The 22,185-nt window shown below is 39.0% G+C and overlaps 1 protein-coding gene across 2 annotated transcripts in view; it reads right to left on the reverse strand.

Annotated features, from left to right (window-relative positions):
- Positions 1-632: 632 nt before the first annotated feature.
- Positions 633-22,185, reverse strand: part of taf2 (TAF2 RNA polymerase II, TATA box binding protein (TBP)-associated factor) — a 104,669-nt gene continuing 83,116 nt past the window's right edge. For both annotated transcript variants that reach the window (XM_060822832.1, XM_060822831.1), the window contains 4 exons: positions 13,031-13,260; positions 9,779-9,931; positions 4,555-4,660; positions 633-1,924 (listed from right to left, as the gene is read on the reverse strand). In XM_060822832.1, coding sequence (XP_060678815.1) covers positions 1,659-1,924; positions 4,555-4,660; positions 9,779-9,931; positions 13,031-13,260 — 755 coding nt within the window. In that variant the 3' untranslated portion in view covers positions 633-1,658. The remainder of the gene's footprint in view (positions 1,925-4,554; positions 4,661-9,778; positions 9,932-13,030; positions 13,261-22,185) is intronic.

Genomic DNA, 22,185 nt, shown 5'->3' on the forward strand with positions numbered 1-22,185 from the left:
AGTGTAAAAGTGAGAAATACTTTATTAGACCTTTCATTGTTGGTCATATATAGTCTACTTTAGAGCCAGTTGTCAAGTAATTTGTACCCTGATATTTCTGCAGTAAGCAGCTAGGTAAAAAACTTAAATCATCTCTGTTGTAATTCACCAATTCCACAACCTATTCAGCTGTGGTGAACATGTGCCGAATTGACAGAGTTTGTAATCTCTAGTGTTTGGGAATTATAGGATATCTTGCTAGTAAAGTTGAAGGGTAAAGGTCTTGATAGAGAGCTTTGCAATGTACCATGTTTGTTTCTGTTGTACAAAGTCAGGAAAACATGGAATTGGAGCTTTCATTGGTTTAAAAAGGGCAGACAGACTGTATAGTTTGGGAGGGGAGAACCCGTTGCTGTAGCTGTATCAAGACAGAATTCGTTTTGCTGCAATATAAATTTTGCAGGATTGTGCTTGGGGGATATTTTTGAGTATGATTGAAGAGAAAAATTTAAATTTACAGTGAAAGTTTGTACAAAAAGACTCAAACAATTAAGAAAAACACAAACCTAATGAAAAATATGAAGTGCTTGAACAATGAGAAAGACAAGTCATTAAGCCAATGAGAAAAAAAGAAAACAATTGCTTGTAACAGACACTATAACAGCTAAAGACAAACCTTTATTACACAAAGTTATTACCAGAGTTCTGATCAAACCAGACTAAATACAACCATTGTCTATTAAAATACCTTGTACCATAAGTTCTTTGGTGCAACTAAAATAATTTGTGCCATTATTAGTTAAGAATATCCCAGTGAAATTTCTAACGATATGCAACTACTAAAAGGCAAAATAAGTTGGCAGTAAACTCATTAAAATTTTTAAAAAACAATTTGCTACTTAATCATGGAGGAAGATGGATCAGTAAGTGCATATCTACACTGGTGAGCAGTGATAGCTTCACTCAATAGGCCTCACTGTGAAACGGAGATGCATTATTTGAAAAAGATTAGAAAATAAGCTTAGTCCACCTGGATTCCACTCTGTCTTCCACAACCAGTTTCCAATTCTGTCCCATTCAGAACATCAAATTTATATATTCAGGAAGGTTGTTGACAACCCCAAGAGTTTCACCATTATATATGGGATTCAGCTGCATTCTTACCCAAGGCCCAGTTGTTTTGGTACAACAGATCCTCAGGATTTTCAGGCTTTACCTTTTTTTGTACAACATGATCATTTTTAGTTATGCTTGTTATATACAAGATTTTACTTGGAAAAACCATTGCACCCCCAACAAATTTGAACAGGCACAAAATCAGTGAGAGATGTAAAGAAGGATCCTGGCAGACCAGTAAACGTTAGGAAAATATGCTTACATAGATTAATTAGAAGGGTGGGGTGGGGGAAGGATGCTTATTTTAAACAGTTTGAAAGCAGCAATAATTGCCAGTTGTACAAATCAGCAGTTGTGAGTGTGAGTTAGTTAAACACATCAAACAAGTGGAATGAGGCTTAAATTCCATTATACATGTACTTTGATCATTGTTGATAACAGTTTTAGTTACTTCCATAGAAAGCCAAGGTTTGACAAAACAATGGGGCAGGAGTAGTCTTCCTTATATTTTACTTCTGAAAATATTTGATATACTGAACTGATTAGATGGTTCATCATATAATTTAGTCTGAAATTGATGGAGAGTTTAAAGACCGCCCACTAGCTGGGCTGCTTGTAAAAGTAAACAAGTCCTTTTCTTTGTCTTTCCCATCATGTTTGTGCTTATGCTTATGCTTGTGTTTATGCTTTTTCTTTTTTTTCTTGTGTTCATGGTGGTGGTGATGGTGGTGTTCCCCATGTCTCGATGAACTGGACTCTTTGCCAAGTGAAGGAAGTGGAGCAGCTGAACTGGAACTCATGGCATTGTCTATGGTTGTTGTTTCTTTTCCTATGAAAATGGCATACAATTACTTTTTTAAACCCGCATTGCTTTTTATTTTATAAATATGAAAGCTTGTGTATCTATATACATTTGTACTCTCATTCAATACAATTGATAACATATATGGATGGACATACAGACCTGTGCATACATATACATACATAGTGTTGTTGAGTTCAAGTGTACTGAATAAAGGCAGTTTAATCTAAGGGCATGCCAACTTTTCGGTCTTCATACAACTTCCTATGACTGGTTAACAGCAATTTTTGTAGCCTTTGCAGCTGATCTACAATGTGCTGTGCTGGAGGACATTGATAGGTAGTAGCATAATCACTACAAAAATCACTGAATCCCTAAAGCATGGATGCAGGCCATACATCTCGCTGAGTCCACACAGACTCTCCGAAGATCATCCCGCCTAGACCTACCCATTCCCATAACACTGCATTTCCTATCGCTAACCCACCAAGCATGCACATTCCGGAGATTACAGGTAATTTAGCATGACCAATCCACCTAATCTGTACATTTTTGGACTAAAAGTCAATATTCAAGTATTAATTACTGACAAGGTACTTCATGGTCATACCATAAATTCTTGATAGCACTTGTTCAAGAACTTGTATTGAAGACAGTTGATATTGAAACAAATGTGTACATTTTCACATATTTGTCAATAATATGCTGACCTCTATATTTAATTGGCAGATTTAGTTTTACTTTTCAAACTTGCTTTTTTTCTTAAAAGCCTCTGCTTAAAACGTTTGTCTTTTCATGTATTTCAGTTCCTGACCATAGATATGACAATGAGTGAACTGTAGAGACAATCGCAATGAAGTCCTTTAGTTACATCGATTGTTCATATTGTACTGAGCCAACCACCAATATGGGGATTGATAAAATTTCTGGTACAAGTAGTGCCCAGTGTACTAGATTTAGTCCATTCAATTCTGTGCAATAATAGAGGAGGGGTTTATTGTGAGGTTTTCAAATTGATCATCGAGGTGAGTTCAGGGCTCATTGGAGAGGAGTCCAAAGACTTTTTTGAAGGGACTGAAAGTCAGTAAGTGTGTCAAGGGGAATGGAAAATAGAATCCAAGTTTATAGGGCTGCTTTTTAGTTATGTTGCATAAAAGGTAATTATGCAACATTTATTTTCTGAAAAATGAAGTCAACAGTAGTTGAATATTTTTGTGCTGTTAAAAATCAGACAAACTGTTCCAAGGATAGTAATCAGTTAAAGATTGCAGTCAGATGTTAGGAATAGTCCTGGAAGTTGTGGTGGTTTACAAAAAGATGGGTGTCATCAAGGGCTGAAAAGTATTTGGGGGGGTACGATGGTTAGCACTGCTGCCTCACAGCATCAGGGACCCAGGTTGGATTCCAGCCTTGGATGACTGTCTGTGTGGAGTTTATACGTTCTCCCAGTGTCTGCATGGGTTTCCTCCAGGTGCTCCGGTTTCCTCCCAAAGTCCGGAGATGTGCAGGCTAGGTGAATAGGCCATGCTAAATTGCCCATAGTGTAAATTGTATTAGTTGGAGGGAAATGGGTCTGGGGTGGGTTACTCTTCAGAGGGTCAGTGTGGACTCATTGGGCCAAAGGGCCTATTTCCATTCTGTAGGGAATCTAATCTAATCCAATCCATGGTGCAATTAGAAAGATTAGAGTTCAGCGAAAGCACAAGAAAAGTCCAACTTACAGAAGTTAGCTATTGTCAAAAGGCTGGAAGCATACCTGTAAATATGTACCTGCATGCAGTTTTTGGACTTCTAATGAAGTGTGGACCCAAGATAGGAGCGTGATCTACAGCGGGAGCAGTTCCTGAGGACGCCCTGATGGAGGGGCTTTTGAGAGGAGTTAAGGCCAGATCTTTAAAAGTAAAGAATTGCAATCCTTTGTGAAGTTTAATGAAACTTGATCCATCACATAATTAACATCTGGAAGGAGTTTGAGAAATCTATGGGATCAGAGTTGTGCATGTGATTTCTAATGTGCACTGTGGGTTGTTTGTATCACCCAGGTTTACCACATGTTAATTCTGGATGTTAGAAATAAGTTGCACATTTAATTTGTTGCTTGTTCAAAACCATGGACTCTTATCTTTACTCCTTCACTAAACCTTTTGGATCCTAACTTTTGATTACTTTAAACAAACTTTTTCTGGTCCCTAACTAAGTCATAAAGCTGAAGGTCTGGTCAATGATGGTGACATGGTTTGGTGATTTCATCGAAAACAGTAACACAATAAGTACGCGCCATCATACAAACAGTGGGCGGCACGGTGGCACAGTGGTTAGCACTGTTGCCTCACAGCGCCAGAGACCTGGGTTCATTTCCCGCCTCAGGTGACTGACTGTGTGGAGTTTGCACATTCTCCTGTGTCTGCGTGGGTTTCCTCCCACAGTCCAAAAACGCGCAGGTTAGGTGAATTGGCCATGCTGAATTGTTCCACAGTGTTAGGTGAAGGGGTAAATGTAGGGGAATGGGTCTGGGTGGGTTACGCTTCGGCGGGTCAGTGTGGACTTGTTAGGCCGAAGTCTAATCCAAAAAATATGTCTGGATACTCCAACTCTGTGCCCCAATTGGTTCCATTTTCTCACAGTAAGTGTACAAACTTGAGAGTGGATGGTCTTACCTGGAGTGGATGGTCTTTCAAGTATGTTCAACTGGTGATAAATGAAAGCCTGACTATCATGAACAGAGTCCATATCAATCTCTTCATCTTCTTGAGAATTAGAAAACTAAAATAAAATAAAAATTCAACATAACTTCCTCATAAAGCAGAAATGTCACAGTGCAATTTTTGTATGATAAGATTTTTAAAATATTAAATAGCTAATATGTAGTCATTACAAATTTGTTGTAATCAGTCCACAGGGCTACTTCATTTTGGTTATTTAAAACAGTAAAATACACTAAGTTATGAGCAAATATTACAGCGGAGCAATTGGTTTTAATATGTTGCCAACAAGTCAGACTAACATGGAGGCAGAGTTGCAGCTATATGCACCTGGAGTTCTTACAAGGTCAAATCTTTTCAAGGCATAAAAATCTCCCTCCTCTGTAAAAGAAAATTTAAATATTTACAATAACGTCAGTCCGTAAGTTACCATAATAGAGAGGTAGTTAGCGAGTTTTGAGAAGATTTTTAGCTCAGGTTGAGCTTCTGAATGTAGGTTTGCTCACTGAGCTGGAAGGCTTTGTTTCAGATGTTTCGTCACCATACTCAGTAACATCATCAGTGAGATCCTGGATGAAACACTGGTGGTATGGCCCGTTTTTAAGTTTACTCTCACACGCGTCTCTGTTTGGCTTGTCCTAGGATGGATGTGTTGTCCCAGTCGAAGTGGTGTCCTTCCTCACCTTCATGTAAAGATACTAGTGAGAGTGGGTCATGTCTTTTTGTGGCTAGTTCATGTTCATGTATCCAGGTGGTTAGTTTTCTGCCTGTTTGGCCAATGTAGTGTTTGCTACAGTTCTTGCAAGGCATTTTGTAAATTACATTAGTTTTGCTTGTTGTTTGCATAGGGTCTTTTAATTTCATTAGCTGCTGTTTTAGTGTGTTGGTGAGTTTGTGGACTACCACGATGCCCACAACCCATGTAGTTTGGCAGTCATTTCCAAGATGTCTTTGATGGAGGGGAGAGTGGCTAGGGTTTCTGGACGTGTTTGGTCAGCTTGAGTTTGCTGCTGAGAGGTCGGCAGACTGTTTTCATTGGGTACTCGTTCTTTTTTAATCCACCATATAGGTGATTTCCCTCTGCTCTTCGTAGTTCCTCTGTATTGCAGTGTGTGGTAGATCGTTGAAATAATGTTCTAATGCAGCTTCGTTTGTGGATGTTGGGATGATTGCTTCTGCAGTTCAGTATTTGGTCTGTATGTGTTGTTTCCTGTAGACGCTGGTTTGAAGTTCCCCATTGGCTGTTTTCTCTACTGCGACATCTAGGAATGGCAGTTTGTTGTTGTTGTTTTCCTCCTCTTTAGTGAATTAATACCTTGCAATACAAAATACCTTGCAAGAACTGTAACAAACACTACAATCGGACAAACAGACAGAAAACTAGCCACCAGGACACATGAACACCAACTCGCCACAAAAAGACATGACCCACTCTCACTAGTATCCTCACATACAGATAAGGAAGAACACCACTTCAACTGGACAACACATCTATCCTAGGACACGCGAAACAGAGAGACACATGAGAATTTCTAGAAGCATAACATAGCAACTGGAACTCTATCAACCAATACATTGACTTGGATCCCACGTACCACCCCCTGAGAAAAATAGGAAATGACATCACTAAAGGAAATTCGTCACCAACCCAAGGAAACCGAAACACAAATAAAAAGCAGGCCACACCACCAATGCTTCATCTGGAGTTGATGTTACCTAGTATGGTGACAAAATGTTAGAAACCGAACCTTCCAGCTCAGCGAGCAAACCTACATCCAGAGAGGTAGTTTACTGAAATGCTGAGAACTTGTGGTAATGAAGAATTTATCTGGAGCCAGTTATTTATAATACAGTCTGATGTACCTGTCTATCAATATGTTTTATTCTTCAATGTTTTCCTAGAAACCTAGACCTCTTCTAGTTGCTGCTCTAGGAGTTGTTTGGTTTCTTGTGTTGCTGCTCAATTTCTCTCATGAGAGAATCAGCATTGCTGCCAGTTATTTCTGAAATGAAGACAGCTTCTTATACATATGCACTATGTATTCATCTGTTTTATACATCTGTCATCCCTCCAGCATTGCTTTGGATTCAAGCTAGATGTTTCTGCAGCTACTCATACTGAACCTGATTTGTAATACACGTTAGTTGCTGGTGATCTTCCCATAAAGTGGTAATATTTGCACTAGATTGACGACTCAATATATGGTTCATCCTGCTTCTTTTCTTGCTCTTTCAACTATTTGCTCACATTTGTGTACTGAACGGAGGTAGCCCTCAAAGACTTCTTCATCTCTGAGAATGTATTCTCAAGTTTAACTTATTCTGAGCTTGTTGTTCCGGCTTTGATCTCAAAGTTTCATTTTTCATTCCACGGCAGACAGCTGAGATTTTAGGTCCACTCATTCACATGAAAGTAAGGTGTTCCATTCTTCTTTGGTATTCAGTTCTGCAAGTGTTTCTTGAATAGTGTGCTGCAGTTTCTGTCAGGCTCTGATGTTTGAAGAATTTCATGCATTGCAACTAGTGCAGTGTCACAGCATGCTGGTATACATATCTGCAATTGCCGATTTAGTACTGACCACATCCCAAAAACATTTGCACAACCCAAGCACATTAATTGTACTTGCTCATGGAACCGATGAATCATTACGGATCAAGAATTTTATATTTGTAGAGTTCTTCATGTCTTCCCACTATGGGTACATGCTTTTCAGAATTTGTAGGGTAGTATCTTGTTATTTGCTCATGCAGCAGTTTATGTAACAAATCATTTTAGAAAGTTTCCATAGTTGTGATCAGTAACTGAACAGTTCTGTTTGTCAGATCCTCATTTGGGAAATCACCAAGTTTCTTTCCATTGTATCTGTTCATGAAGTGGTCTATGGATTCTGGAAGTTTCTAAATTACACAAATTCTAGTTATGAATACAGAAACTCAACGAGTCCCAATTGGTCTTTTAATGTAATCCATATGTGTTTGCGCGTCTTTTGGTTCCTCAGCTGTTACTCCTTACACATTAAATCCACACGGACCTTAAATCCTACTGGTAATCGAACCTGAATTATTTGCTTTTCTGTATTGGGCACATCAAAATCTAAAAACCATAGCTCCCTGAAATCCACATGAACATTTAAAACTCAAAAGAAGTCTGCTGTATCCCAAATTAACCTTCAGGTTTTGTAGACATTCTGACAAAATGCCTTTGACCTTCCTTAAATGGCTACTAAAACATTCTGCGCACAATTTTTAAAAACTTTTTCGACTTGGGGTTGGGGTAGGGGAAGAGGGGAAAGGAAGAACTACTGTTTTTAAATTTTTTTGAAAGTTTAAACATATTCAATTCAAACAGAGCTCTAAAGGACATTTCTTAGAACAAGTATTTGAGACCATTCAATCTTCATGATTTCTCTTATCTTAGAGAATAGTGGAATTTTCCTCTTTTCAAAATGGCTCTCTGACTTTTTAAACTTTAATTCCCAACTTCAATTAGAGTTTGCCAGGCCTCAACACTGTTTCCCTGATCTGACGTTTGTTTTAACTTCCGAAACAACTTTTTTGCAGCACCAATGCAATTCTGCTTCATGTACACAGTTCCGAGTCGTTCAATTTTTCTGGGGTTTTTTGCATCCTGTTTTCTTAAAGGCATAATTCATTAAAAGCTAATCTCACTGCTCTACAGCATTTTCTTTTTGTTACTTTGCAGATTTCCTTATGCTGCTTCTCTAAGTGTTTTGTGGATCCTTCAGACTTTGGTTGTTGCAAAGTGCTCAACAGCAACCCAACTGCCAGTCATGTCAGATTGATGATACTGCTCTAAGAATCACTCCGAGCTAGGAGGCTTAGTTTACTTAAATTGGTAAAACACAATTTATAAAATAAATATCACAGCACAGGAACTGCTTTCAATGCAAGTGCAATCTGCATACAACTGACTGGTAAGTGGATTTGCAGTCTTATATACAGTAGCTGGAGTTCTTAAAGATGAAGTCTCCTAAAGGCAAAGTACTCATACAACAACTTCTACTCAATTCTTTCCTTCTCCAAGCTGTCCCTTTCCATAAACTTGTTAGCCTAACATCAATACAAGGGAAAATTCTAGAATTCTGATCACAGGGATAGAGCCCTTTGAAAAAAATCAGATCACTAAGAAACATGGTGTCATGAAAGGAAAATAATGTTTTCTAAAATTATTTGGGTATAGCTTTCAGGAATAGGCAAGAGAACATAGCAAATGAAGTATATTTTGACTTCCAAAAGGCATTTGAAAATGTATCACATAGGAGTTATTGGTTAATGGGATGAGGACTGCTCATGGAACAGAAAACAATAATGGAATAAGAGGTATTTTCACTTTAGCAGGTCAGAAAGGATCAGTGCTTGGGCCTCAGCTATTTATATTTTATATCAAATTCATTTTAGATAAATATTCAATAAAGAACATTCAGGTTTTCTGATGACACAAAAAGTAGAGTGAAGGAAAAAAAGCTGTAAAGTAGATGCAAACTAAGTTATTATTTACTGATAATCATCTCCCAGATAGTTTCGACAAAGCTCAATACAAGTTCGAGGTCTCATTTTGCTTTTAGCCAATTTACAATATTCCTGCCTCAAAATGCAGTTTAAAACTTAGAAACAATACTACTATTTAATCTCTAGTGGCACCTGAGCCATTGGAAAGGGAGTTAAGTGAGCTGGTATTTGGGACACAATCCCTTATTGGTATACAGCTGGCAAAGTGATGAGTGCATTCAGGATCTATGCACATTTCTTTCATTGCACTTCTGATCCACAAGCACATTCTCCTCAGGAACATTTTCCCTGTATCTTGCCTCTTTCTCCATTCTGTTGCAACTATTTGTATCTTCTCTAAGCCCATCATTTGTTTTCAAGCTTGTATCAGTACTGCCTCCTTCTGCCTTGCAATATCACAAATTTATCACTTAACCACTCTGGCCTTTCAGCGTATCACAGATCTCCCTACATTGCTATTCTGCACTGCTTAAAAGCTGATAAACTTCCAGTTCGGATGGCAGCTGAATCATTTGAAGTATTGAATCCACTTCTCCCTCCATAGATGCTGCCTTACCTGAACATTTCCAACAATTTAGTTTAGGTTAATTTGACGAGTTCTCCATTTTCTAGAAACTGTATTTGGAATGATTTAAGAGAATACCCTTACTTTGATTTTAAGCTTAACCTTATTATCTTCATCCTTCTCCAGAACCTGCCCAGGTTCCAATGGAGAACCAAGTGGGGTCTCAGCTTTTCTCTTTATGCCCTGCTGAACTGCAGACCCAGTGGATGCAGAATCTTTGGTAAGATGCTCCTCTTCCTGGGAAACAAAAAAAACAAACATTTATATAGTTTCTTACAGGGCCACAGAAACTTCTCAAACAAAAACAAATTGCTGGAAAAACTCAGCAGGGCTGGCAGCATCTGCACAGACAAGACAGAGTTAAGATTTCTGGTCCAGTGGCTGTTTTTCAGAACCCTTCTGAAGAAGCGTCACTGCACCCAAAATGTTAACTCTTTTGTCTCCATAGATGCTGCCAGACCTGCTGAGCTTTTCCAACAATTTCTGTTTTTGTTTCTGATTTCTTGTTTCCTACAGAATCTTCTCAACTACTTCTCAACGTAGTACATTAATATTCATTCATTTCCAAAATGAATGGACACGCATTAGCCAATCTGTACATAGCAGGGTTCACAAATGACAGAGATAAATGACTAGCTATACTAGTGATCGTTGTGGTGATGGATTAAAATTTAATGGGCAAGAAGGACAGATATCTAATCTGAGAGATGCCACATCAGTCAATGCAACAATTAACCAGTACTAAAGACAGATATCAAACAAGACTAGGTGAAATACCTTGAGTAAGACTAATTTGGAGTTGGAGGGCCACTACTAAGCTAAGGTTGACATCTGGAGATTAAACTCATCATAGATTGCTGCTATACTGCAAGAAAGGAAGAACATCTTTCACAATTTCAGGGTGCAAATCACATTATGACCAATGGAATTAGTCTTCTAACCTCTCATACATTGATGTTAATTTGCACTGAAACTTCTTGCACGTGAGAACAGACAACAATATTTGGGACCAACAGATGATCTCCTTAACCAATGACATTCAAGGACTGAAATGAACAACGAATGAGAAGAGGAAACAGGGTCAATTAGAATAAAATTAGGTAATGGAAAGAAAAATAAATAGCAGAAGACTGATTAAGAAGAGAATTGAGAAATTGAAAGGAACTTTTCAAAACTACAATTCCAATGATTCTCTATCCTCAGGAATTATTCCATAGTTCTAAATACAGCAAACCATGTTTTAAAAAGGCACCTTATGAACTGGCACTCTCAAACTGATTTCCCCGATGTCCAAACAGTCAGCTGAAAGTGCGAGTTAGGTGGTTCTCTACTGCTAAAGTTTATTTAAGGCAAAGTTGCATTATTATTTAAGTGATCTGCTGTAAATTAAGTAAAGCAACGATGTGTATGCCTTCTGCACTATATTTCTATTACTGTGTTCTTACATCGATTATGTGGATCTCTCGATCAACTGGTACACTCCAAGTTCTATAATTGCCAGCTTGAAAAAAGTTTGGGGTATTCCCATTTTAAATCAAGGAGTTTAGTGGAAATGTAGGAACATTATTGCAGTCACTAAAAAGATAGTTGCACTCAATTACTAGTCCAAACTTTATGGTGAGTTAGACAATGTGCAAATGGAGCAAAAGTTTGAAACTTAAGGCAAGTTGAGAGAGGTCTATCATTTTCACAATGGACTGAGGAATGCTGAATTTATTTTTGCCAATTTGAAAGACAACAGAGAACTGATGGCCACAGGAAAGGAAAAAAAAAGGTAAATTCTAGAAGATGACTTGGTAAAGATTTATGATTTACTCTTTTTCCAGATTAGAAGTTTCACTATAAAGCAAATATTTAGAATTAAAAATTTCATCTCATTAACTTTTCTTGAAAATCTGACAATGAAAAGAAAAATCTCCAACAGAACTAACTTGAAGGCAAGAGTCTTGGATTAAAAGTGGTTCTGTCAGAGAATGCAAACCTCTGTAGCATCTTATTTTGTAGCATCAACATTAAAAAAAGTTACTAATGCTACAACCTGATGACCTCACAGATCAGACTACCTGTTCTGAAGGAGCATCACCTCAAACGTTCCAGCACAACTAGTTTAGCCTGCAACCACACCTATGTAAAGATCAAACTTGCTTGATCAAGGTTTTCAGCATCTGTAGGAGTTTCCTTAATTCTGATGTAAACAATATTTATAATGACTTAATTTTCTGGAGGGAAGGAGATGAATGAGAATTAAATAGTTGAAACCACTGCACTTCAATTGTGCCTGCTATCTGATTCCAGAATAAAGGAGACTCATTGCAACAAAATAATAGATTTGATTGTTTTAAATTATGTCCAGTAAATACATAATTAGCTTATATTATACAATACAGTTAAATGTATATGGAGCTTCTGTGACAATGTTGCTCTTTTTACAAGCTTATTCTGTCCTTTTTTTTGAGAGGATCATAAATGCAGAAGTTCCGAAATGTCTGGTTTGGATGGGTTTAAGGGTCAATTTGATTATAGCTGACAGAAGCTTTTTGCCTGAGGCAGTACAAGTTTTAAAAAAAACTTGTACAATGAAAGTGGAGTGGCCAGTTCTCCCAGCTCAGTTTCTCTCTGGTTTAGTTTGGTTGTTGGTTTCAGCAGTCTGGCTGTTCAGAACTGGTGGCCAGTTTAAGCTGGGGAAATCCAAAGAAACAGCTACAGTGGAAGGAGATTCCATGCTAAAACTCTTTGTCATCTCTCTCTCCTGTAAGAGCCCTTGTCTGATTTTACCTTTTTGCCAATGGGGTGTTTATCGGGACTGTTATAGGCATTTGGAACAGCATCATTAAGTTGCGATAGAGTCCATTTGGATTTTAAATAGTTATGTTAATCTATATTTTCTCTTCTGTTTGTTTTATTTAGTAATCTTGCAAACAAAGTCTGCTTTGTTTAAAAGTAAGTGGTTGGGCCAGCTGCATCACGCACCTGCTTAACACAACTTGAAAAGTTAGGGTCTGGGCTATTTACTTAATGTTTTGAGGGGTCTAGCCTGGTCCATAACATTTCAGAGAAACTTTATCAAACATAATCCAATAATGGACCTCACAAGGAACAGCTGACCAAATACTTCGTCGAACAGGAAAGACTTCACAACGCTACTATAAAGGCAGAATGAAGGGAAACTCAGAACTTGGTGTCTAGACAACTAGTCGTTGGGGAACAATTTGGAACAAGGACGAGAATTTTGAATTGAAGACAATATTAGTTGAGCAGATGTTTTAGTAACAAACAGACTGAAAAGAATTGAATCAGCATCAAATTAATTGTTTCAAAATACTGTTATTTACTTACATTAATCTGGAAGCCAGACATTAATCCATGTATGCCTGCATTGCCTACAGTCTCTTGTCCACTTGCTCCCGTTTCAGGTATAATAATAGGATTTAGAACAGTCTTCTTTTCCTTCAAGTTGAGCACAAGACCTAGCTCTGGCAGAGGAAGGCAAGATGGTCTGCTGAGGCCAAACAAGGTATAGTACACATCCACTGCATCACAGCGAAGTCGCCAGTCATGGGAAGTGCCTTTAAGTGAATTAAAAATCATTGATGCTTTCAATTAATTGCAGCACTGATTTTCAAAACAAACATCACTTATTTCAACTGACATGTAAAAGGCATAGAAACCTAAAGTAATGGCAGCATGATGATTCTGTGCATTGAGAGTGGAGCCTACTGCATGGATAAACCTGCTGCTGGGATCCTGTTTTCAGCTGGGTTGTTGTGCAACACTGCAAAGCAGAATGGTGGGAAGTTGTACTTGTCTCCTATACTTTGAATCCAGTTACATAGTTCTCAGTGTTAGTGAAATAAAAATGCACAATAGCTTATTTTCTGAAGGTAGACTTTCATTTTTAATATTTTTATATTTAAAGTTATCTGCTTCGAGCTAGTCAAGAAGCTAGTTCTATTTCAATCCTCTACTTATTTGAAATTCTTATTAAGCAATCATGAAGACATTGTTATTTTTCAATAAACTGCTAGAGTTCAGCTATTATTATTAAATGAGGTGTGTTTTAATGAAGTGGCAAGCAACATCCACAACACACAAGTTCCTAGTAATGATAATTTTGAAGGTATAATCCAACCATCACACTTTGATTTTCAGTGGCATTACCACTGTTGAACATCTAACATCTTGGGGGTTACCACTGACCAGAAGCCAAATTGGACAAGCTAAATAAATACCGTAACAAGTAAGCAGCTTGAAATTCTGCACTGAGTAACTCACATTCCGTCCACCACCATTATGGTCAGATAGCATTTGAAATATTCTGAGCAGTTTTGGGCCCCATACTAAGAAACGAATTGCTGGTCTTGGAGGTGATCCAGAGAAAGTTTACAAGAACGATCCTGGAGATAAAACGCTTGTCATAGGAGGAGCAGTTGAGGGCTCGGTTAGCATCTTCGAGATTGAAGAAAACCAAACACGGACAGTTTTGATGAAGTCAGTCTGCCATCATGACCTCACTATCCCATAAAGCTTGAGGTTCTGTCATGTTTATTCTCTACCAATTCCCACAATGAACTTTATCCTTGAACTACTGTATTCCAATGCAGCTAAATTTGAGCTAGAGGAACAGTACTTCAGTTTTCCCTGGGCATGTTTTGGACTCAACATTCAGCTCAAAAAACTTAGATCATAAACTTTGTCCCCATTGCATTTCTCATTTTCCTCAACTGGTTTGGTTTTTTTCTCTCATTACACTCTTTATTTCTTGTATTCTGTGTTTGTACGTCAAGTATCTGCCTGTTTTAAAGGTATAGTACACTACTACACCTTCATAAGAATTGAAGGACTTAGAGGAGCACACAGGGTGTTGGAAAATTTACAATGTAACTTTTGGTTCAGAATAGCTAGCAGTTTCTGGGTTGCCTGGAAACAAAAAACCAATTCAAATTCAAATTCAGCCAGTTTAAATGATATTTCCCCCCCCCCCCCCCCCCCCCCCCAAAAAAAGTGTTTGAATTTAGGATATTGACAATATTAAAAACCAATGAAACAATCTGATGTTTTGGGGAATAAGACCAGGTAAAATTGGACAGTTAGCGAGGAAAACTGCCAAGCCACCAACAAATACAGACTGCCTGAAACACAGCTCTCTTAAAAAAGGTACCTTTACCTATCAACGACCTGCGAAACAAAGATCCCTGAGAAGAAGAAAATATATAAAGGAAGATACAATTGGAAGATTCATTAGTGCCTGGATTTGAAATTTGCATTTTCATCAATCTTAATCAGGGGTTTTATCAGACTAGAATTAGAGACAGGAAAGTAAAAGCTAGGTGTTATAAATAGTTGAGAGTTATTTACTCTCTTTTATACTTTAAGGAATAAAGCTGTTAGTTTTTACTTTAAATAGCTCTTGGCTTCTCCAGTTTTCACAGATTACAGCACGGGGTGACTCTTTTGAGTGTTGGGTTTAAATTAGCAAAGGGAGGTTTACTCCTTGTCGTAACACTGCCATACACATCACCTCCGAATAAACAGCATTTCAAATTTTGTTCCATTACTGATATCTTTGGGCTTGTACTATGGAGGCTTTTCTGCAATTTAATTTCTCCTGTCTCCTAACCCATTGAACATATTGCTTCTTGTTATTCTCATTTTCTTCAGTTGCAAACTGGAGTCATTGAGGCCCTTATCACCCAGTACTCATCTCTTGGTTTGCCACAGTGACTAAAACACAATAGCCACAACAGATGGCTAATACATTATTGCATGCCAGCTACAAGAAACTGAAATGCACATTATGCTGCTTATGATCACAGACAAGTAAGGGAATGTGCAAACAACCAACTGCATTCTGAGGAAATGGAAGCTTCAATTTAAGAAACCTTCAGGTTTCCCTCTCTCTGATAAAAGAGTGTAAAACAAAATAAAAATAAAGTGCCAGAGAAACTTAGCAGGTTTCAGAGCATCCTTGGAAAGAGAAACAAAGTTAATGTTTTGATTCGAATGTGACACATTCTTCCAACCGACAGCCTCTGTACGTTCCAAATATATCCGTGGACCCAAACTGCCCAATATTACTATTACATCAAGCAACAACCTAGAAGGAGAGTGATGCACAGCTCATCAGTAGTTACTCCCATAGCTATTGGGGTTTAATCTTTTTCAGATTTCTTTAGTGAAGCAGGCATCTTACACAACATTCCTCACTACTAAGTAAGAAAATTCCCCCCCCCCCACCCTGAGCAGAAAGTCCTTCTCTATCTCTCCTCCAAATCCTAGAAGCTTCAAACTCTGTTCATTCTCCCAATCATGTTGTATTTCAAGCCAATTGATAAATCCACCTCAGAACAACTCAATGTTCAGCATCTGCTAAAGCACTTTGTAGAGTTTTGAAACAACTACAGAAAGCACCACAAAAGTATAGAATTGTAGCAATGGCCAGAATTCAACGAGCAATTCAGCTTTAAGTAGCTGCTGATTCCTTTATGTAGTGCTTGTGGAGACTACTTTCTGCTACGTAAACATCCTCAGCTGTGCAAATTTGAGGGGAAAGCCAGGTGTAAAATTACAGTACTATCATCGAGTCGGCTTTGCAAGTTGACCAGTGTTACATTTCTGTTCTGTTTACCTCCAAAAGACAGTGGGAAAACCCACACAATGGCATTTGGCATGCTTTATGCCACAAGTGCACATGCTACAGCCACCATCCTGGAACTCTAAAGCCACTACGAAACACAACTTCTCGTCCCATAATTTCACAGCAACAGCTAGGAAAATTAATTGCAACGGAAATGAAACTCAATTCACTATCATAATAAAAATATTTCAACAGTCTCAATGTGAAATCATGCATTACAATTTAACAAAATATATCTTTCGTTGGATTGTTTTGATTTCAATTTTTAACATGGAATTAAATTACAGAAGCTATAATTTTAAGAACCAATGGCTCTCATATGCAGGGACATTTCCTCAAGCTCCAGCAAATGCTATTTCTTAGTACTTATCAAAACTGGGTATTTATTCACACTGAAGCCAAGGATATACTCAACTGTAATCAATAATCTATATGGCACACAGAGAAAGAGTAAATTGCCAACAGTCTCCTAATAACCTTTACAGACTCATTAAATCTTCAACATTAAATTAAAGCAAAAAATAAATCCATTTCATTGCAAGAAGATACCATAAAATAATGACGTCTGTATGAAAGGCTCTGTTCACGAGCCAAGTGTTGTGAAACAGTGCATTAGTAATCTGGAAGACTTTGTACAGTAATAATCACAGCACAGATCAAGAGGCCCCTGATAAATCCCAGCTGGCCCACTTATTCTGAGCAGAATGAGACCCCATAGCCCTATATACAGGATAACTGAAAGTCTGGTTTGTGTTACAAGGCAGAAACACACCAACAAAATTGAGATGGTCGCAAACTCTACAGCGTTATGTCATTAGCTTAATTCAAAGATACATTATTTGAAATTTGCTTCCGAACAGTTCTTTGCAATTCATATGCAATAAAAGCAGCATTCCTTCTCCATTTTATGAAGCAGAGTTTCCTTGCATTAGTCAATCCCCATTAGATCTTTAGCTGTGCTCCACAAACACATTTGGTCTACCTATTAAGTCAATGGCCTAAAGAGCCTTTCTTGCCTTCATTTTTGAAATGCGAGACTCACTGGTATTTATTGCCTGTCCCACACATGCCCTCAAGCTGGTGAGCTCTGATTTTTTGGGTTGGAATTCCAAGATTTTAATCAAACAATTGTAAAGAAATAGCAATTTTTAAGTCAATGCGATGAGAGACTGGAGCTGAACTTCCGGATGATTATATCCAAGATTTCTGCTACCCTGTCGGTCTAGGTTGTAGAGGTTTTTAGTTTATAAAGTGCTGTTGAAGGAGTCATCACAACTCTGTTAGGTGTACACACTGCTGCATGGTTGCACAGGAAGTAAATGTACAAAGTGGTTGGAGAATTACAAATTAAGTGAGCTACTTAGTGATGATTGGCATGTTATTTGGGTGTTGTCAGAATTGCACTCAACAAGATAAGGACAGTATTCCAGCACACTTCTGAATTGCAAGTTGTAGATATTGGCAAGCCTTTGGAGAGTTGGGGTCATGTCTCATACTTGTTCCTGCCATAGTATTTCTATAGGTGGCCAAGTTCCGGTCTGGTCAATAGTAATTCCCAAAATGTTTATGGCATGGGAATTCAATGATGGTAATTCCATGAGAAAATGGTTGGAGATCGTCATTACCTGGCATTTGTGTGGTGCAAATAATACTTACCGCTGATCAGTCGAAGCCTGAACACTGTTCAAATCTTGCTGCAGGAAAGACGGATTCTTTCAGTATTTGAAAGTTGGTAAAAGGCGGTGGACATTGTCCCCACTTCTAACTTTATGTTCAAGCAAAGGTAATTGATAAAATAATTGGGCTGAAGACACTGCCCTGGGTAAGTCCAAAGGGATTTCCTTGGGAGTCTCACTAATTTAACTGTAAAAGGGCTCCTTAACGCCACAGTTGGTTAAGAAATGCTTTGATGTCAAGTGTAATTACCTTTGGAGTTCAGCCCTTTGCCCATGTTTGGAACAAGGCTGTAAGGATGTCAGAAGTTGAGTTGGCCTGGTAAAACCCAAACTGGGAATCAGTAAACAGGTCACTTGTGTAATGCCATTTGATAACACCATTGAACAAGTCTTTTCATCACTTAGCTGCTGAGCAGCAGTAAACTGATAGGTCAGTAATTGGCGAAGTTAGATTTTTGCAGAGAGACAGGCATACCAATTTTCAACATTGCAAGGTAAATGTCAGTCTTGTAGCTGCACAGAAACAGTTTAGTTTGAAGGTCAGCCAGCTGAAGAGCACAAGTCTTCAGTATTATTGCCAAAAAGATCCAACAGCTGATGGACTCTGCAATATCCACTGCCTTCAGTTGTTTTTAATATGTTGTGGAGTGAATCAACCTGGCTGAAGAGATTTTTGGGGTTCTCAGGGGACGCAGAGATGGATCAACTTGACAATCCTGGCTGAAGATGGATGTATATGCTTTAGCCTCATTTTCTGCATTGATTTGCTGGGCTCTGCCATGTTTGCAGTTTGGGATACTGGTAGAATCCCCTCTTCCAGTTAGTTGCTGAATTGTTCACCACCATTCATGATTGGATGTGGTAAAGTTATAAAACTTGGATTGGATCTGTTGTTTTGCAAACTGGTTAGTTGTATCATGTGACATTTTTACTGTTTGGCATCTATGTTTCATCAGAATAACTTAAAATGCTCAACATGAATGACAATGGATTCATCAGTTGAGGGGGGAGTGATCTGTATTAATCATCAGGTTTCCATACACATGTTTGCCCCAATGCCACAAGACTTCATGGACTTCTGATTCAATGTTGAAGAACGATATGGCTACTCCCTTCCAACTACATGCTGTTGTGCCACCACCTCTGCTGGTACTCTCACATTAAACACAATTTGGAAGATTCACTGAGGATATCAAGGGCCTGCAAAGTACACAATCATAATCCCCATTTTTAGCTATGCATGTTCATGCTCCAGTCTTTTGCAGTCTTCACTGAACTAGAGTTGATTTCCTTGGCTTGATGGCAATGGTAGGTTGACGAATATCCAGGCCGCAAGGTTATGTATTGTAATTAAATACAATGTTGACACCACCACAGGAGGAGTGCCCAAATTTGAGGTGCTAAATCAGTTCTGTAATGAAGCTGAAGATGTGTACTGTACCTTTAAGAGAGAGTGAATGCTATTCTGAACTGAGAGCTTACAAGCACCTGTGGTGACAAAATAGCAGTCCCAGAGTGCACTAGAAAATTGAAAATATGTAGTATTTGGCTGTGAAATGGAGACCCGAGTTTTGGTTGCTATTTTGACAACAATTCAAATTTAACCAATTTAAATTAACCCCAGGATACTAAAACCCAATTGAGTTTGAATTTATTGTTTTGCCAACATCGAACCAATGAGACGATCGGATATTGGAAATATAAAAATACAAATATTTTGAACATTGCGGAGAGAGCAATGGTCATTAAGAAAAACCCAATAAATTAGGAAACACACTTTCAAAAGGTACCTTTTCACATGAAACATTTGTAATAAAAAGAAAATGACCCAGGGAGATCTTCAGCCAGAAGACGACCAAGACAACATGGATTAGAACAAGTCAACATGGATTTAGTAAGGGGAGGTTGTGCCTGGCAAACCTGTTAGATTCTTTGAAGAGGTGACAAGTAGGTTAGACCAGGGAAACCCAGTGGATGTGGTCTACCTAGACTTCCAAAAGGCCTTTGATAAGATGCCACACGGGAGGCTGCTGAGTAAGGTGAGGGCCCGTGGTGTTCGAGGTGAGCTACTGGCATGGATTGAGGATTGGCTGTCTGAGAGAAGGCAGAGAGTTGGGATAAAAGGTTCTTTTTCAGAATGGCAGCCAGATACAAGCGGTGTCCCACAGGGTTCAGTATTGGGGTCGCAGCTGTTCACGTTATATATTAATGATCTGGATGAAGGGACTGGGGGCATTCTCGCAAAGTTTGCCGATGATACGAAGATAGGTGGACAGGCAGGTAGTACTGAGGAAGTGGGGAGGCTGCAGAAGGATCTAGACAGTTTGGGAGAGTGGTCCAGGAAATGGCTGATGAAGTTCAATGTGAACAAATGCGAGGTCTTACACTTTGGAAAAAAGAATACAAGCATGGACTACTTTTTAAACGGTGAGAAAATTCATAAAGCCAAAGTACAAAGGGATCTGGGAGTGCTAGTCGAGGATTCTCTAAAGGTAAACATGCAGGTTGAATCCGTGATTAAGACAGCGAATGCAACGTTGTCATTTATCTCAAGAGGGTTGGAATATAAAAGCAGCGATGTGCTACTGAGACTTCATAAAGCTCTGGTTAGGCCCCATTTGGAGTACTGTGTCCAGTTTTGGGCCCCACGCCTCAGGAGGGACATACTGACACTGGAGCATGTCCAGCGGAGATTCACACGGATGAGCCCTGGAATGGCAGGTCTAACATACGAGGAACGGCTGGGGATCCTGGGATTGTACTCATTGGAGTTTAGAAGGTTAAGGGGAGATCTAATAGAAACTTACAAGATAATACATGGCTTGGAAAGGGTGGACGCTAAGAAATTGTTTCTGTTAGGCGGGGAGACTAGGACCCGTGAGTACAGCCTTAAAATTAGAGGGGGTCAATTCAGAATAGAAATGCGGAGACATTTCTTCAGCCAGAGAGTGGTGAGCCTGTGGAATTCGTTGCTGCAGAGTGCAGTGGAGGCCAGGACGCTAAACGTCTTCAAGGCAGAGACTGATAAATTCTTGATGTTTCAAGGAATGAAGGGCTACGGTGAGAATGCGGGTAAGTGGAGTTGAAATGCCCATCAGCCATGATTAAATGGTGGAGTGGACTCGATGGGCCGAATGGCCTTACTTCCACTCCTATGTCTTATGGAGACCGAAGATGACAGTGGCTGTGTGGCTTTGAAATCAAGAGGATGTAATTTTAACAGGTGCCTTATTAGAACAATATATTGTTAGAGTTGGAAGCAAATAATAAGCAGTTAAGAGAAAGGGGGCTTAGTTGTGATTAGTTGTCCAATGTTCACTTTTAGAGTTAAAAAATAAGTTGATGTCATTTTCTTTAAATACTGGAATTTGGGAGTTCTGTCACTCATTTTAACAGATTGTGAGACAAGATAAGCTTTTTTGGGTGGTTGGCTTATTAACAGAGATGTTCACCGCCATGTCGTAACAGTTCGTCAATAGTCACAGGTGAGGTGCCGGAAGACTGGAGTTGGCCATCATGGTGCCACTGTTTAAGAAGGGTGGTAAGGACAAGCCAGGGGCAAGAGACCAGTGAGCCTGGTCAGTGGTGGGCAAGATGCTGGAGGGAATCCTGAGGGACAGGATGTACATGTATTTGGAAAGGCAAGGACTGATTAGGGATAGCCATGCTTCACAAACTTTTTTGAAGAAGTAACAAAGAGGATTGATGAGGGCAGAGCAGTAGACAATAGATCTATATGGACTCCAGTAAGGCTTTCAACAAGGTTCCCCATGGGAGACTGGTTAGCAAGGTCAGATCTAATGGAATACAGGGAGAACTAGCCATTTGAATACAGAACTGGCTCAAAGGCAGAAGACAGAGGGTGGTGGTGGAGGGTTGTTTTTCAGACTGGAGGCCTGTGACCAGTGGAGTGCCACAAGGATTGGTGCTAGGACCATTACTTTTCATCATTTATAAAAATGATTTGGATGTGGGCATAAAAGGTATAGTTAGTAAGTTTGCAGAAGACACCAAAATTGGAGGTGTAGTGGACAGTGAAGAGGGTCACCTCAGATTACAAAGGGATCTTGATCAGATGGGCCAATGGGCTGAAAAGTGGCAGATAAACAGGAGGTGCTGCATTTTGGGAAAGCAAATCTTAGTAGGACTTATACACTTAATGGTAAGGTCCTAGGGAATGT

Source organism: Hemiscyllium ocellatum, chromosome 4, assembly GCF_020745735.1.
Source record: "Hemiscyllium ocellatum isolate sHemOce1 chromosome 4, sHemOce1.pat.X.cur, whole genome shotgun sequence".
Lineage (NCBI taxonomy): Eukaryota > Metazoa > Chordata > Chondrichthyes > Orectolobiformes > Hemiscylliidae > Hemiscyllium > Hemiscyllium ocellatum.